At 40.1% G+C, this 18,383-nt stretch overlaps 1 protein-coding gene across 2 annotated transcripts in view; it reads left to right on the top strand.

Moving 5' to 3' along the window:
* LOC124595913 (sorting nexin-8-like) overlaps positions 1-18,383 on the top strand; it is a 108,111-nt gene that overhangs the window by 29,612 nt on the left and 60,116 nt on the right. For both annotated transcript variants that reach the window (XM_047134824.1, XM_047134825.1), the window contains exon 6: positions 13,344-13,461. In XM_047134824.1, coding sequence (XP_046990780.1) covers positions 13,344-13,461 — 118 coding nt within the window. The remainder of the gene's footprint in view (positions 1-13,343; positions 13,462-18,383) is intronic.

Genomic DNA, 18,383 nt, shown 5'->3' on the forward strand with positions numbered 1-18,383 from the left:
GGAATGTGATGCACAGACATTATCATAACATTGTGCCTCCCACCAGGAAGTATTACATGCTGTGGACACTTGAGAAAGTTTTACTGCAATATCCTAAATGACCACTGGTTTTACGAAAGCCACGAGTACAGTTGGCTGTGAAGTTGCCAGGCAATTTAATCCCCTTCTGCGAAGGTGCAATATACAGGATTCAGGCACCAGATAATGATCTGTGAGTACTTTTCTTTTTAGTTGCAATGCAGTAATTAATGCAAATCATCTTTTTCTCATATTTATTTTCTGTGTTGTTATTGCAAACTGACATTATAAATAGGATTATTGTAATTCATAATGGTACAAACTTTTTTTTTTAATCTTCCAAACAAGTGTGTAATAGTTGGTAATTTAGTGTTTCCTATGATGATATTCATAATATACTGTAGTACACATACAGAAAAATTGTTATGAAACTTTAACCCTGGCTAGCTGATGCCAGTAGGAACCAAAATTACTAATTTTGTGTAGGTCGACAATGCATAACTTTTAAACTACTGAAACTTGGCACCATCTGCTCTGATTGGCACTGTTGTCGGATGCTCTGGACAATGCATAACCACAAATGCTTTGCCTGCTGGAGATTGTGGTGTATCCAAAGCGGCCCGCATGCTCGGTGGTAGAGCACCAGCCTTTCATTCTGGACCCTCTGATGCTACAAAAGCTTGGTGACGCCGAACAGTGTTTTGTCGAACTCTTTCAAAGATTCCTGACATTGCCCTGATGTGATTGGGGGCATGTTGAACGTGACCCATTAATTCCTCTTAATTTCGAGGTGTTTCATGTCTGGTTGGGTGAAATAGAACCTTGAAGAATCCCCACAGGAAAAAGTCTGATGATCTTGGGGGCCATGTCCTAGGAGCACCTCTGCCAATTACCCGGTCATTGAAGAGTTCATTTAAAGATCCACACAAAGCATGAATGTTATGTGTGGGCACCCCATCATGCTGAAACCACATGCGTAGCCATATGTCCAGGGAACATCTTCCAGCAGGCCAGGTAGAGCTTCTTGCAAAAAGTGAATGTAATTTGCCCCGGAAAGATGAGGAGGTAGCCAGATCGGCCCAATCAGATGGTCACCCACAATGCCTGCCCAAATGTTGAGCGAAAATGGACATACATGGTGCTAGGATTTCCCCTTGCCTGGTAATGAACATTTTCCCGAGTGTTGGAAAGGCCATCCCCGATGGAAGGTGCACTCATCGATAAACAACACAATGGTGGGGAAGTCTGGATCTCGTGCAACATGTCGTAGAAACCACCGACAAAACTGTAACCTGTGTTCATAGTCTGCCACAGGATTTAGAAGTTGGACAGGGTGGAAACTAATAGATTCTGGCCATCATCCTTCAAAACCTCCCAGACTAACTGCAGAGTGATCCCCAATTCGTGTCCAACCAGTCCAGTGTTTGTCATAGGTGCTTCCTCGAAGTGCTCAACAACAGTCTCTTCAAATGCAGCATCCCATCATGTTAGATGTCTTCCAGCATCACCGCAATATCCCACTAATGAGCCTGTTTTGCCAAGTTGCCGGTGAATGGCTGTAAACATTTGGGATGTGGGTGGCGTCTTGCTGGGTACCGTTCCTCATACAATTGTAGAGCTCCATGTGTGTTACAGTTGACTAGCCCATAAACAAAAACCATATCTCGTTGTTCTTCAAACGAATACTGTGCCGCCATGCTTACTGAATGACTAAATCACAGGTGACGTGTGTGCTTTGTAGCGAAGCTTATGTATGAATACCTCTGACGTGAGGTGGAGACAAACAGCAAGACCTATTTGACACGTGTGTGAGTATCATGTTGGGGCAGTGACGGGGTGAGGGACATTTGTATTTGTGAAACAACCACCATATCACTGCCCGTCAACCAACAAACAGCAACAGGGCAATCCCAAGGCCAATTGGAGTGTGTGGCACCAAGTTTCTGTAGTTTGAAAATGGTGTGTTGTCAACCTACATCACATAAGTAATTTTGGTTCCTACTGGCATCAGCTATCCAGGGTTAAAATTTCGTAACACAAATTTTCTCCACACTGTATATCCACACTAGCTGACAAACTCAGCACTGTCTGGGTATTCATTTTGCCAATTTTATATTAGAAATGAAAACAAAAATGAATCGTGTTTGTAGTGAAGTATCAAAAAATTTCATTTCTATGTACCCAGATTAATGAACATGATGCTGGAAAGTTTCTTTACACTGCGTGCAGCTGCTTCGTCTGTTTAGAATGTGATTTTGTAAACATCTTTATGGCAATGCCTCTTCACAGCTCTGTAGAGGGTTACCATTTTCACCTACAGCTATTTGCTCTTCAGAGTTGAAAGCTGTCAAAAATTGCTGCCAGGGGTCGGGGATTCCCTTAAGTTAACTCAAGTGTAGGAGTGTCTTATAGTAAAGGATAAAGTTTTAAAACTTAATGGATGATTTCTTTTTGCATATCTCAGTGTTTGTGACATCATCATCTCTTGAACTGTTTGTCGTATGGTGATATATTTGTTTAGCGGCATATGTGGATACTGTCAGAGAAATATTCTGCAGACAGGTGTAGTAGCAAAGATTAATAAATTTAAACATCATTCATGATGCAGCAATTCATCATGCATCTCAGTGTTCGATTGCATGTCTCCTGAATTGTGGGTGGTACCATGATATACTTTTGCAGATGCATTTAGCAGCATATGCAGACACTGTCCATGAAATATGTTGCGAATACAGTTAGTAGCATAGAAATAACACATTTTAATGCCGTGCAAGATACGTTAATTTTTCACACGTCTTTTTGTTAGTGACGTCATAGGTTGATGGTTCTTCTCCCCCTCAGCGATTGTTGCCTGACAATAGGGGATATTTGTACCAAGTTTGATTGAGATTGGTTCTGTAGTTGAGGAGGAAATGTGGCACACACACACACACACACACACACACACACACACACACACACACATTTATAATATGTATTGCTACTAGAAGTGGTTGATGTATAGAAAAAAGTGTATTCCAAAAATAGAATTTTGATTCCCTGGTTAACACAATGTTTTTTCACACACACTCCTGATTTTTCAGTCCCTTGGGATTCTTGTTAATGAGGATTTACTGTAACTGTGGATTTTCTAACAGTAAGGTGTGCTATTTCAAAACTAAGAAATGAACATTCTGAGCTGCAGAAATTCTCATGTACCAAATGATAAAACAAGAAAATCACAGAATGAGAATTAGAATAATTATGAGGCATGAAAAAGTGCTAAAAAGATTTCACTTAGCAAATAAAACAATGTTTGTGGATAAAAACCGGTACAGTGTACTGTCAATGACAAGTAGTAACAATTGCAAGGACGACGCCAAACTTTGTCAGCAGCATATGGATAGAAAAACAAACTAGTCTGTCAGTGAAGAATACAGTAGCAATCAATATCCAGTTGCAAAAAGTCATGTGGAATCAGAGTACTGTCAGTTAACACCCTGTGAACAGCATTAAGAGATCGACAACTACACTGGGAAACCACAATGAAGTTAACCTAATTTTGTTTTCTGATAGCCATGGAAGTGAGTTAGCTAATATTCTACAAAGCGTAAACAATAATATCCTAGTTTTCAGTGTGGTGATGGTAGGACCAAGAACAAAAAACATCGTAGTAGATGTAGATTTAGAAAGTAAAATGGTACAAGGCAGTGATTTTGTCATTAGTGTTAACAGGTACAAATGATGTAGCATGTAATGAAGCTGTTATTTGCATTGGAGGCTGGTCTAACTTTCTCAAATGAAACAAATAGAAAAATATAGGTCAAATTGAAGAGCATAATCTATGAAACCAGTAATTTACACTTCGTTTAAAGCACCCATCTGAACTTCCCTCGATGTTGCTCCTGCACAACATACTTCAGGAGCAACAACCCCCCAACCATCGGGGACGTCAGTCCCCACTTCTCAGATGGAGAAGCGTAAGTCTTCTTCAGCATCTCTCACCAGTAAGGGATGGCTTCGGTCACTCCCTTCCCAGTTTCCTACCAGTGTCAAAGCTGACACCCGCCAGTGGCTGAAGTAACTACAGGTAGCTGGTCATAGGGTTTCACGGTCCTCCTCATTCGCTGAGCCTCAATCACTGAAGCCCTCCCAGCCAGACAAACCTAAGGAGCAGCAAGAGAAAGCTAAAAAGAAAACGAACCCCAAGAGCCAAGGCGCTGAGGTGGCATCCACACCACCACTGCCTACAAGCTCTGTTTCTGAGGATGAGATGGAGATTCTGGCGTCTGCTGAGGACCTAGACACAATGGATATCGATCACACAGATACTCATCTGGTGGCCGTAGGTGACCCTGAGACGTAGACTGCCTCATTGAGTGTTTCATGCCTTCCCAGTCTCATGATAACGTAACTCTCCAACTGTTTCACTTTACACCTGCTTTCTGCATTGCCCTCCATGAAACCTGGTTCCCAGCAATACAGGCCCCTGACCTCCGCGGCTATAAGGGATATTACAGGAACCATAGCAACCATAATATTGTCAGGTGGAGTTAGTGTCTATGTCCTGAGCTCAGTATGTAGTGAACCTGTGCTCCTTCAAACCCCACTTGAAGTTGTAGCTGTCAGGATAAGGATGACGCAGAAAGTAACTGTCTGCAATGTATATCTTCCTCCAGATGGAGCAGTACCCTTGAATGTATTGGCTACACTGATTGATCAACTCCCTAAACCTTTCCTACTTTTGCAAGATATTAACGCATATAACCCCTTCTGGGGTGGCGCCATGCTTACTGGCCGAGGCAGGGAGGTCAAAAATTTACTGTCACAACTCGACATCGACCTCTACTGTCACAACTCGACATCGACCTCTGCCTCTTAAATATAGGTGCCCCCACACATTTCACTGTGGCACATGGCACATATTCGGCCATTGATCTCTCAGTTTGCAGTCCTGGCTTTCTCCCATGTATCCAGTGGAGAGCACTTGATGACCTGTGTGGTAGTAACCACTACCCCATCTTCCTGTCACTCCCCCAGCGTCATGCCCACAGATGCTTGCTAAGATGGGCTTTTAACAAGGCAGACTGGGAAGCCTTCGCCTCTGCTGTCACTGCTGAATCTTCCCCACATGGTGCCATTGATGTTGTCGTCCAGAAGGTCACTACAACAATCGTTTCTGTGGCGGAAAATGCAGTCCCTCGTCCTTTAGGGTGCCCCCAGCAACAGACAGTCCCTTGGTGGTCGCCGGAAGTTGCTGAGGCAATAAAAGTGTGTCGGCGATCTCTACAGTGACATAAGTGGCACCCTTCCCTAGAGCACCTAATATCCTTTAAGCGGCTTCGAGCCCGCTTTTGCCAGCTTATAAAACAATGGAAACAGGAGTGTTGGAAGAGGTACGCGTAGACCATTGGGTGCCATATGTCACCTTCCCAAGTCTGGACTGAGATCAGACGTCTTCTTGGTACCAGACCCAAACAGTTGTCCATAGCATGCACATCAGTGGCGTGTTATCTACCGATGCAAACACTTTATAGTTCGGCAGTGCCCTCAGCGTTGCATTCACTCGACCCTGTGCACCTCTGCGGGGTTCGATTAGTGACAGGAGCTTTTAGAAAGAGTCCGGTGACCAGTGTCCTGGTCGAGGCCAGAGTCCCTCCATTGGAGGTTAGGTGTGCTCAACTGCTGGCCAGTTACATTGCACATGTTCGTAGTTCTCCTGCACATCCAAATTACCGTCTCCTTTTCCCAACCATGGCAGTTCATCTCCCACATCTCCAGCCCAGGTCAGGGCTTACTATTGCGTTTTGCATCCAGGCCCATCTGTATGAACTGAAGTCCTTCCTGCTACCACCTCTCCTCGACGTCCATTCACTTACGCCTCAATGGTGTACACCTGGGCTGCAGATTCTTCTGGACATTTTGCATAACACTAAGGACTTCATGGACATGTGGCTGTCCGCTATCACTTCCTCTCGATTCTCGAATTATACCGAGGCCATGAAGTGGTTTACACCGATATCTTGATGGCTGATGGTCACGTAGGCTTTGCGTATGTTCATGGAGAACATATTGAACAGCACTCCTTGTCAGATGGCTGCAGAGCTGACGTCTGTGTCTCGTGCTCTTGAGCACATCTCATGCCCTGGCAAGACATTTTTCCTGTCTACTGACTTCTGGAGCAGCCTACAAGCTATCGACCAGTGCTACCCTCGCCATTCTTTGGTAGCATCCATCCAGGAGTCCATCTACACCCTGGAATGGTCTGGTCATTCAGTGGTGTTTGTGTGGACCCCAGGACACTCCGGAATCCCAGATACCGAACTAGCTGAAAGGTTGGCCAAACTGGCTACGCGGAAACCGCTTCTGGATGTGAACATCTCCGAAACTGACCTGCATTCTGTCTTATGCCGCAGGGAGGTGGAATGGCATAACAGTACGCACAACAAACTGTGTATCATTAAAGAGACTACGAATGTGTGGAAGTCTCCCATGCGGTCCTCTGTCAGGGAATCAGTTGTCATCTGTCTGCTCCACATTGGCCATACGTGGCTAACGCACGGTTTTCTACACTGTTGCAAGGACCCACGTCAGTGTCACTGTGGCTCATAAATGACGCGTCCACCTCTTGCTGGAGTGCCCACTTTCAGCTGCTAGGCAGCAGACTTTTAACGTTCCCAGCACCCTACCTTCAGTGTTTGGCGACAATGCCTCGACAGCAGATTTAGTTTTAAGTTTTATTTTTGAAGGTGGGTTTTATCATTTGATCTAAGTTTTTGCGTCTGGGGGTTTTAATGTGTTGCAGAGTGACTGGCTTCTCCTTTTTATTCTCATGGTCAGCCAGCCATGGTAATCTGCTCTCTTGTTTTGATCTCTTCTGCATGTTTCTTGCATGTCTCTGTGGTTTTTTTGTCCTATTTTCTCCATTTTGGTGTTTGTTGCCCTTCTGTCATTCTTGTGGTTTTTCTCTTTTCTTCCATCTGTGTTTTGTATGTCTCGATTATTTAACTCCCACCCTTGTGGAATTATTTTAATCGGAACGAAGGACCAATGTTCTAGCAGATTGGCCCCTCCCCCCACCCTCTTTTAAACCAACCAACATTTTCACTTTATCTTCCTTGCACTTCCTATTTATTTTGTTCCGAAGTGACTTGTATTTCTATATTCCGGAGTTTCCTGCACATTTTTGTACTTCGATCTTTTGACAATCAGCTGAAGTATTTCTGCTGTTAACTATGGTTTCTTCACTGTTACCTTCTTTGTACCTAAGTTTTTCTGCTCAACTTCTGTGATTGCACTTTTTAGACAAGTCCATTCCTCTTCAAATGATCTGCCTACTGAGATGTTAATTATCGCATTGAGAGAACTTCTCATGTCTCTCTTCATTCTTTGGTGGTTCCAAATCCCACTTGACACATGGATCCTAGCTGACTAGTCTATTGAACTTCAGCCTACTGTTAATCATTACTAAATTGTGGTCTGAGTCTTTATCTGCTCCCGGGTACACCTTACAACCCAGTGTCTGATTTCAGAATCTCTCTCTGACAGTGATGTAATTCAGTTGTAATTTTCCCTTCTTCTGGGTGTTTTTCATGTATACCTCCTCCGTTAGTGATGTCCGAACAGAGAATTCACTATTACTAGCTGAAATTTATTGTAGAATTCAATTAGTCTTTGTACTCATTCACACTATCAAGTCTGTATTCCTGCTTAACCCCTTCTTCTCCTCCTTCTTCTACAATCACATTCCAGTCCCCCACGATTATTAGATTTTCGTCCCTTTTTGCATACTGAATTACCCGTTAAATATCGTCATGTATACCTGATATATTGTAGTCTGCATTGGTTTGCTTCCAATTCTAATGGGAACAACCCTATCACTGAACTGTTTGTGTGAACTCCTGCTCTGCCCTTCCATCTTATTCATAATGGTGCTGCTCCTGTTATACCATTTTCCACTGCTGTTGGTATTACCCTATATTCGTCTGACCCTTAATCCTTTTCTTATTTCCGTTTCACCTCACTGACCCCATCTGTACTAGTTTGAGCCATTGCATTTCCCTTTTCAGCTTTTCTAGATTCCCTACCACATTCAAACATTTGACGTTCCATACCTCCTACTCATAGAATGTTACCCTTACACTAGTTACTCCATTTTTTCTCAGGGTTACCTCACCCTTGGCAGTCCCATTCCAGAGATAAGAACGGGGGCTACTAATCCAGAATCTTTTGTCAATATTCCAGACTATGTGTCCAGTGGTCACACCTCTTTGTCTTTAATGCATTGGATTCCATTGCCTTCTGCATCCTCATGCCATCAATAATTGTTGATTCACCCCCCTTTCAGAGGCAGTTTCCCACCCCAAGGATAAGAGAGTGGTCTGAACCTCTGTCTGATCCTCCACCTGTTTGAAAAGGTCTTTGGCTGAATGAGGGTGACATCTTATGCTGGAAGTCTTCACTAGTCATTGCTGATGTTGCCTTGGTCTTCAGTCCTGAGAATGGTTTGATGCAGCTATCCATGCTACTCTATCCTGTGCAAGCTTAATCATCTTAGAGTAACTACTGCAACCTGCATCCTTCTGAATCTGCTTAGTGTATTCATCCCTTGGTCTCCTCTATGATTTTTACCCTCCTTGCTTCCCTCCAATACTAAATTGGTGATCCCTTGATGCCTCAGAATGTGTCCTACCAACCAGTCCCTTCTCCTGGTCAAGTTATGCCACAAATTCCTCTTCTCCCCAATTCTATTCAGTACCACCTCATTAGTTACGTGAACTACCCATGTAATCTTCAGCATTCTTCTGTAGCACGACGTTTTGAAAGCTTCTATTCTCTTCTTGTCTAAACTATTTATTGTCCATGTTTCACTTCCATACATGGCTATACTCCATACAAATACTTTCAGAAAGGATTTCCTGACACACAGATTTATACTCGATGTTAACAAATTTCTCTTCTTTAGAAATGCTTTCCTTGCCATAGCCAGTCTACATTTTATATCCCCTCTTCTTCGACCATCATCTATTACTTTGCTGCCCAAATAGCAAAACTCATCTACTACTTTAAGTGTCTCATTTCCTAATCTAATTCCCTCAGCATCACCTGATTTAATTCAACTACATTTCATTATCCTCATCTTGTTTTTGTTGATGTTCATCTTATATCCTCCTTTCAAGATACCTGTCCATTCTATTCAACTGCTCTTCCAGGCCCTTCGCTGTGTCTGCCAGAATTACAATGACATTGGCAAACCTCAAAGTTCTTGTTTCTTCTCCATGAATTTTAATTCCTACACCAAATTTTCCTTTTTTTTCTCCTTTACTGCTTGCTCAATATATAGTTTGAATAACATTGGGGATAGGTTACAACCCTGTCTCATTCCCTTCCCAAACGCTCCTTCCCTTTCATGCCCCTCGACTCTTATAAATGCCGTCTGGTATCTGTACAAATTGTAAATAGTATTTTGCTTCTTGTATTTGGTCTCTGCCACCTTTAGAATTGGAAAGAGAGTATTCCAGTCAACATTGTCAAAGACTTTCTCTAAGTCTACAAATGCTAGAAATGTAGGTTTGCCTTTTCTTAACCTATCTTCTAAGATAAGTTGTAGGGTCAGTATTGTCTCATGTGTTCCAACATTACTATGGAATCCAAACTGATCTTCCCCAAGGTAGGCTTCTACCAGTTTTTCCATTTGTCTATAAAGAATTCGAGTTAGTATTTTGCAGCCATGACTTATTAAACTGAAGTTCGGTGATTTTCACACCTGTCAACACATGCTTTCTTTGGGATTGTAATTATTACATTATTCTTGAAGTCTGAGGGTATTTCGTCTCTCTCATACATCTTGCTCACCAGATGGTAGATTTTGTCATGGCTGGCTCTCTCAAGGTTGTCAGTAGTTCTCATGGAATGTTGTCTACTACCAGGGCCCCCTCTCAACTTAGGTCTTTCAGTGCTCTATCAGATTCTTCACACAATATGATATCTCCCATTTTGTCTTCATCCTCTTCCATTTCCATAATATTGCCCTCAAGTACATCGCCTTTGTAGAGACCCTCTATGTACTCCGGCCATCTTTCTGCTTTCCCTTCTTTGCTTGGAACTGGTTTTCCATCTGAGCTCTTGATATTAATAAAGGTTGTTCTCTTGGCTCCAGAGGTCTCTCTAATTTTCCTGTAGCCATTATCCATCTTACTCCTAGTGATGTATGCCTCTACATCCTTACATTTGTCCTCAGCCATCCCTGCATAGCCATTTTTCACTTCCTGTCAATCTCATTTTTGAGCCGTTTGTATTCCTTTTTGCCTGCTTTATTTACTGCATTTTTGTATTTTCTCCTTTCGTCAATTAAATTCAGTTTCTCTTCTGTTACCCAAGAATTTCTACTAGCCCTCTTCTTTTTACCTACTTGATCCTCTGCTGCCTTCACTATTTCATTCCTCAAAGCTACCCATTCTTCTTCTACTGTATTTCTTCCCCCCATTCCTGTCAATTGTTCCCTTATGCTCTCCCTGAAACTGTGTACAACCTCTGGTTCTTTCAGTTTATCCAAGTTCCATCTCCTTAAATTCCCACCTTTTTGCAGTTTCTTCAGTTTTAATCTACAGTTCACAACCAGTAAATTGTGGTCAGAATCCACATCTGCCCCTGGAAATGTCTTACAATTTAAAACCTGGTTCCTAAATCCCTGTCTTACCATTATGTAATCTGTCTGAAACCTTCCAGTGTCTCCAGGCCTCTTCCCGCATACAACCTTCTTTCATGATTCTTAAACCAAGTGTTAGCCATGATTAAGTTATGCTCTGTGCAAAATTCTACCAGGCATCTTCCTCATTCATTCCTTACCCCCATTCAATACTCACCTACTACTTTTCCTTCTCCTACAGTCGAATTTCAATCCCCCATCACTATTAAATTTTCGTGTCCCATCACTATGTGAATAATTTCTTTTGTCGCATCATACATTTTTTCAACCTCTTCATCTGCGGAGCTAGTTGGCATATAAACTTATACTACTGTGGTAGGCGTGGGCTTTGTGTCTATCCTTGGCTACAATAATGCTTTCACAATGCTGTTCATAGTAGCTTACCCGTGCTCCTATTTTTTTATTTATTTATTTATTTATTTATTTTAACCTACTCCTGCATTACCCCTATTTGATTTTGTATTTATAACCCTGTATTCACCTGGTCAGGAGTCCTATTCCGCCTGCCACCGAAGTTCACTAATTCCCACTATACCTAACTTTGACCTATCCATTTCCCTTTTTAAGTTTTCTAACCTGCCTGCCCGATTAAGGGATCCAACATTCCAAGCTCCGATACATAGAACGCCAGTTTTGTTTCTCCTTATAACATCATCATCCTGAGTAGTCCCTGCCCGGAGGTCCAAATGGGGGACTATTTTACCTCTGTATTTACCCAAGAGGATGCCATCATCATTTAACCTTACAGCATGGCCTCGGAAAAAATTACTTCTATAGTTTCCCCTTGCTTTCAGCCGTTTGCAGTACCAGGACAGCAAGGCCGTTTTGGTTGATGTTACAGTGCTGTATCAGCCAACCATCCAGACTGTTGCCCCTTCAACTACTGCAAAGGCTGCTGCCACTCATGAGGAACTACATATTTGTCTGGCCTCTCAACAGATATCCCTCTGTTGTGGTTACACGTACAGTACAGCTATCTGTATCGCTGAGGCACGCCAGCCTCCCCACCAACGGCAAGGTTCATTGTTCATGGGGGGGGGGGGGGGGGGGGGGGGCATTGCTGATGATTTTATTCAAAATTTAAGCACTGTCTAGCTTCACACACATTTTGATCACTGGTCAGTTGATGAACTCACTGTGATAGTGACCTTTGAATCAGCAACAGTAAAATTACAGCTAGGCAAAAACAGTTTACTAATAGTTGGCCTGTATAGAACACCTTAGAATAATGTAGATGAATTCGTCTCTTGTGTAGAAGAACTTTGGTATAAACTCTCAAGAAACAAAAAACAGTATGTAATAGGAGGAGATATGAACTTAAACTCCTTACACTATAATTCAAAGTGTCTTAGGTATTCTGACAGTTATGATCCTATAACAGTTGCCACATCAACTCATCACAAACCAAAATAACACATCACTCACAGGTTTGTGTTAACCATGTTGAATGAATATAAACAAGGAAGAATTTGTTGTGAGAACTATTGAAAACTTTTCTTTCCGACCCAGGAGTCCTATCGATAGAGATTAGCACGCATCACAGAATAGTTCTGCATAATGACTTACTCACTTAAAAAAAGACCATAATTAGTTTACACACACACACACACACACACACACACACACTCACTCACTCACTCACAATCTGATTGGCAGCAGGGATACAAATCAGATGGTATTAATAAAGACTGGGGCCGCTTCTATTAAATATTTAAAAAAAGTTAAATCAGGCATGTCCATTGATAAAACACTAAAGAAATTGGACTTTGCAAATTAAAAGAAAATGTGAGAGACTTATTTGTGTTGTTCAGTGACACCAAATAGCAATAAGTAATTGATGAATCAACACTAGCAATAAACTCAGATAAAATTAGTGATTCGTTTTTCCTAAGAACTATAACAGAACGTGACATTCTGAAAATCATCTCAAAGCTTAAAATAAAATTTAGTGGCTGGGATGAAACATCTAGATTACTGAAAGAATGCAAAAAGTAATTAATAGAACCACCCACACATATAGTAAATAGTTCAGTTCGCTACGGGACTTTTCCCTACCTTTTAGAAATCACTGAGATACAACCAGTGTGTAAAAAGTAACTCTCACAGTGCGTTCAAGGAAGGTTGATCCACAATAAATGTCAGTAACTGCTTTCTTCCATGAACTGCTAAATGGACTGGATAAAGGATACAAAGTTATTGAGATTTTTCTAAATTTATCTAACACCTTTACTTCTGTATGTTATTAAGTACTTTTATGTGAAATGGAAACTTCAGGTTAGGAGTAGTGGCTCTAAGTTTCTTAACTTCTTATCCCCGAGATGGAAGAGTAACAACACACTGTCAAAAATACAATATTAGGCATGGCTAACCATGTTTGTAAATATTATGTTTTTTTACATTGTGTTGTGTCTTAATCCAAGCTGTGCTTGATAATGTGCTCTGACCAAAATCGTTTTCACGATAAAGAATAATTTAAACAGGAAGTTTTATAATGATACATAATATCATTTGTTGAGTTGATTCAGGTTGTGGAACACAGTACAGAAATATTTTGGAATGTCTTGGTTTCTGTATGTTTTACTTTTGGCAAATTGTAAACCACCTTATCAACAGAAGCTCAAAATGGCATGTATTTCAGAGATTCGGTTCATTGGTGCGACGGAGATACAACGATTTTGTTGCCTTGCATGAATTACTTCTCAACCGTTTCCCATACCGTCTGATACCTAAATTACCTCCAAAGAAAATGGTTGGTGGTGAGTAAATGTTATTTTATCTGACAGTAAGAATAATTATTGCATGTAATGAAAAAATGTGATTCCCCACTTGCCTATTGTGCCTGTCTTTTACACAAAATTTACATCTGCATTCTTAGTATTTTATCCATCCTCAGCAACTATAGTTGTATGTAATGAAATAATAAGCAACCAGTTGCCTAGTCACACTCAACTGCTGACAGCAAGAATGTTTGATATGTAAGGGACTTTAATTAAAAAAGTATTTATTTTATTTTCAGTGATTTTGCATGCCATTGATGTTAATAGTTTGTAGAAATTGAATAACACATAATGGTACATATGATAATAAGGAAAACTATAAGTCATGTAGATTTGCATACAGACATTCTATGAGTGTAAGTTAAAATTTTAGGTCTTATTTTGCATAATGGAAAAATTACCTCTATGGCATAGTTTTACTCTAAGGAATGTATAGCTATTGAGAGTCTTGCTTAGTCTTTAAGGAGTTTGTAAACATTTTCTTTCTGTCCTGTAGTGTGACAATGAAATGATTGCCTTAATCTATAGTTCTCTAGCTTTCCACTGTGTGTACTAGCCAAGTATGAATAATGATGGGACTGTTGTGACACTCAGTTTCTTGACAAGTGGCTTACAAGATACGTTGCTTTTGAAAATACTCACTACCCATCTGATAGCCTTTTTCTATCACATAAAAACTGTTTTGCCTCAGTGTAGCTGCTCCAAAGCTGTATACGGTATGTTATGTGACTATGAAAAAAATGCATGATAGGAGCTGAGAATCAAATTTTCACTCACACATACTCTTGAGTTTACGTGACAGGTACACGACTTTTGATAATTAAGTGCATATTGAATCTGTATGGAGTTAATTTGGAATCAAGTGTACACTAAGAAGTTTAAATGACATACAATTATTGTTTGTATTGCATAAATTAAAAATGATATTTTCAGTTTTATTGCAATGTACGTGTTATCGTAAGCATACAGAATAGATTTACAGGATCCTAGATACGTCATTAATATAGACAATAAACAGTAAGATCAGTACGGAAATTTGAGGCACGCCTCTGGAAACATCTAGGAATCCAGAGCTCATACTGTTAAAGTGTACTTCTGCTGCCTGTTGTCAAAGATTTGCTTCTGTAAGGGTGAGTTCTGTATCTCAAATGCCATAGCAATTCAATTTCTATTTTGGAATACAATGACTTACAGAGTCAAATACCTTGCTTTGGTTAATTAGTAGGAGTACTGGGGTTGTTCTCCTTGCTCTGTGGGATTTTTTTTGTCAGTAGTTTTAACCATATCCATTCACAATCTGTCTTGTTGGCTTTTTATGTGCACAAAACATATTGTGTGACCTAAGGACATTAAGCAAGTATAAGTGCTTTGTCATTATGACCCTAATGTCAATGCTAGTATCTCCAAAGATTAAAATTTTATGTTTTATTTTTGCAAATGGGAGATTGTTGTATCTAGTATCTCTGTGATGACATCAGTATTGCTGTCAGGGGAGCAGTATACAGACACTACAATTAGTTGTAAACCTGGCAGTAATGCACTTGAGAGTGCAGCAGTTACTGATGCCAAGGTTAGTGCATTTTGCTGAAAGACCACAGCTGATGTACTTCGAACTATCCCCAGAGTTTTTCATACTTCTATAGAAACTTGATTCTAAGCAATGTTCTGATGGATCATACAAATATAGTTAGTTCTCATTTAACTTGATAAAGCTAACTTTGTTATTTCATAACCTTATCTTTCTGAACATATTTGTTTGAGTTTTAACATATACATTTGTTAGAGAAGCAAGTGGTGGACAATTGTTGTTAACCTGGCTATACAAATGTAAATTCAACAGTGTTACAATAAGATTAGTCTCATCCAGTTCACACTGCAAATTGAAGAAGCATTGGATCTTGTTGGCAATAACACTTCTTAGACACATAGTCCATTCAAAATATTTCTTTGTGACAGCGTGCAATTGAAATGGTGACTTGTTATCTACAAAGACTGCAGTACAACCCACTCAGTATTTCAATTGAAAATGATGCTTCCACAAGCAATGCTTTACTGTCCTCCCATCCCTATCCTGCTATCCCTCCCCCTCCCCATCCCAGCCTCCTCCTTACCCCCACCACCCAGATTGCTTCTCCCATCATGCGCTGTTGTTCACAGTCCGACCTCTGTGGCCAGTGGAAGGGGTTGTGTGTGTGAGTTGTACTTGCATGAATATATGTGTGTGTGTGTGTGTGTGTGTGTGTGTGTGTGTGTGTGTGTGTGTGTGTGTGTGTTTAAGAAGGCAGCCTTTTGGCCGAAAGCTTACCGTATTTACTCGAATCTAAGCCGCACCTGAAAAATGAGGCTCGAAATCAAGGGAAAAAAAATTCTCAAATCTAAGCCGCACCTGAAATTTGAGAGTCGAAATTCAAGGGAGAGAAAAGTTTTAGGCCGAAACAAAGTTGGTCCATTGTAATAGACAGACAATTTAGGTCGAATGAATGACGATACAGCTACAGTAGTTTGGTTGGAGTTGTAAGCTTAGCAGTTAAGCTTTACCAGGTAACCATTGCTATGAGTCAGGCGCTCCGTCCTTATTTATATGGGTACCCTTCCTTTTTCACATGCTTTGTCTGGTTTGAATTGATTGCTTATTTTTCTTTGATCTGATAAGCGCCGTTTTCTTTGTTATAGGTGTTTACGTCACTCTAAGCTGAAAATGCATTACTGTACTGTGTCGTGCATTGTTTGTCACATTCTGATAGTGCGTGTTTACGGCCTGTTGCCGCTCGCGGCACGGCTTGCTTTTGTGCGCACTACCGCCGCTTTTTTTTAAAAAAAGAAGAAGAAGAAGAAGAAGAAGACTGCTATTTGTCGTTACTTACATTGCTGCTTTCTTTGATAATGATCAACAAGAACCAAATAATAGACTCCATGTGATAGATGATGTTCTGAACGAGAGTTTAGCGAAAATTTTTCTCCGTTTGAAAATCTTTGTAGGTGCCTCTTTAGTACATTACATTCTGCACAGAAATTAGAGTCATCTTAGATTTAAAAATCTAGTCAATTGCTGTGCTTCATTTCTGACTGTATCACTATTAGGCATAAGAATAATACGAATATAAACATAACATGATATGTATATTCTTCCGTGTTTGCTGTTGTCTCACTCTAGTTTCGTAGTTTATCAGGCAGACAGGATTTAAATGAGATAGCAGCAAACATGAAACAATACATGACAAAATGTTTATATTCGTATTATTCTTATGGTGAAGAAAATAATGCATGTGATTCACAATTCATAAAAGTTCCTATTAGCAACCATCTCTTCTCACAGGTAGGAAAAAATTCAGAACGTAGAGTTGGCCATATTGAGGAGTAGAGTTGGCCATATTGACAAACATCCCAAACAGTCTTGCCAGTCGGATTTTCGTAGTACATTAAAATGCTGCTACATCCGAAGATGAACGACACGGAATTTGTATTTACTTCGTTGGATAATGTATGAAAATGCAGTGGTCGAAACTCGGGGCGGAGAAAAAAACTTCGTCTTCCACCTTTTTTGAAATTTATTTACTGACGCAGAGGATTTGGCGCCAGTATTTATCTTTGTGCCTACAAAGCATGCCGTGTAGCGCTACATATATTCGATGGCAGAAGTTAGTTGTGGCGGCACCCACCAACATTTTTCAGAACTTCCACTTGCTTTGCACTCAATTCTAAGCTGCAGGCGGTTTTTTGGATTACAAAAACCGGAAAAAAAGTGCGGCTTAGATTCGAGTAAATACGGTACTTGTTTAGCAGTCATTTTGATATGACTGTCTGTGACTCAACATTTCCTTTTCATAAATTCAAGGGTTCATATGATGTGTCATTACATGTGTCTCCTACAGCAAAAAGTTTAGCTAAAATTTACTTACTGCTTATACATTTCTCAGAGATGAGTAATGCATCCAGCAATGCTGTTACAAATGTTGTCATGCTAACAGTACTCTTGGGTTAAAATCTCAAGAAAATTCAAAATTCTTCCCACCAATTTGTGGTATGTTTTTACCTAACTTTTTAGTTCACAAATTATTTTACTCTGTGCCTCGATTGACAGTTTGAGATTCATGCTCTTTTCTGCTGATTTCTGTTTTATCGCTCAAATTGAAGAACATTAATGTAGTTTCTTATTTAAATCTGACTTAACATCTGTGCTAGATTCAAGATTCTTTCTTTTGGGTTTACATTGTTATTAGATTAGCCTTTGCAAAGGTAGTGTTGTTGTTCATTAGATCATCATTTAATATTGATATCCTGTTTGACAAGGAAAAGTTGTAAATTCATTTTTTTTTTCCTCTAATAAACACATTTGTGCCAATTTATGACCTTTTAAATCCATTTTTAAACCTTCAAACAAATGTTTTATTTCACGCTCCATTTTGTTTGATAGTTTTAATAGTTTTTCTCTATTGAACCAAGATTATTATTAATTTCCATTTCCCTTATATGTTCGTTTTAGTCAGTATTGCAGTTCAGAAACACACTTTTCAGTAAATTATTTAGTGTGTGTGTGTGTGTGTGTGTGTGTGTGTGTGTGTGTGTAGCTGCTGATACAGAACCTGGGATAACAGCATCTGCTTATTCATCAGTGAATTCTGAAACTGTGCAGCAAACAGAATGCTTATAGGCAGAATAATTTCCCCTGTGTCTGCTAAAAACTCTTTTGATCTTCCCTCAATGTTTTATTTTGTTTGTTTCTTATTTTTATTCTGCACTGAGTATCATCATGCTGTACTAGTTCTACTCAGTGTGGTGTTCCTTGTGGTTTTGTTTTTATGGATCTTCTGTGTCAGACGTTTCAAGAGTCTGGATCTAATTTTTTTTTTTTTATTTTAGTGATGTGAAATAAATTATAGTAATATTATGTTTCTTTTGGT

This window comes from Schistocerca americana, chromosome 2, assembly GCF_021461395.2.
Source record: "Schistocerca americana isolate TAMUIC-IGC-003095 chromosome 2, iqSchAmer2.1, whole genome shotgun sequence".
Taxonomy (NCBI): domain Eukaryota; kingdom Metazoa; phylum Arthropoda; class Insecta; order Orthoptera; family Acrididae; genus Schistocerca; species Schistocerca americana.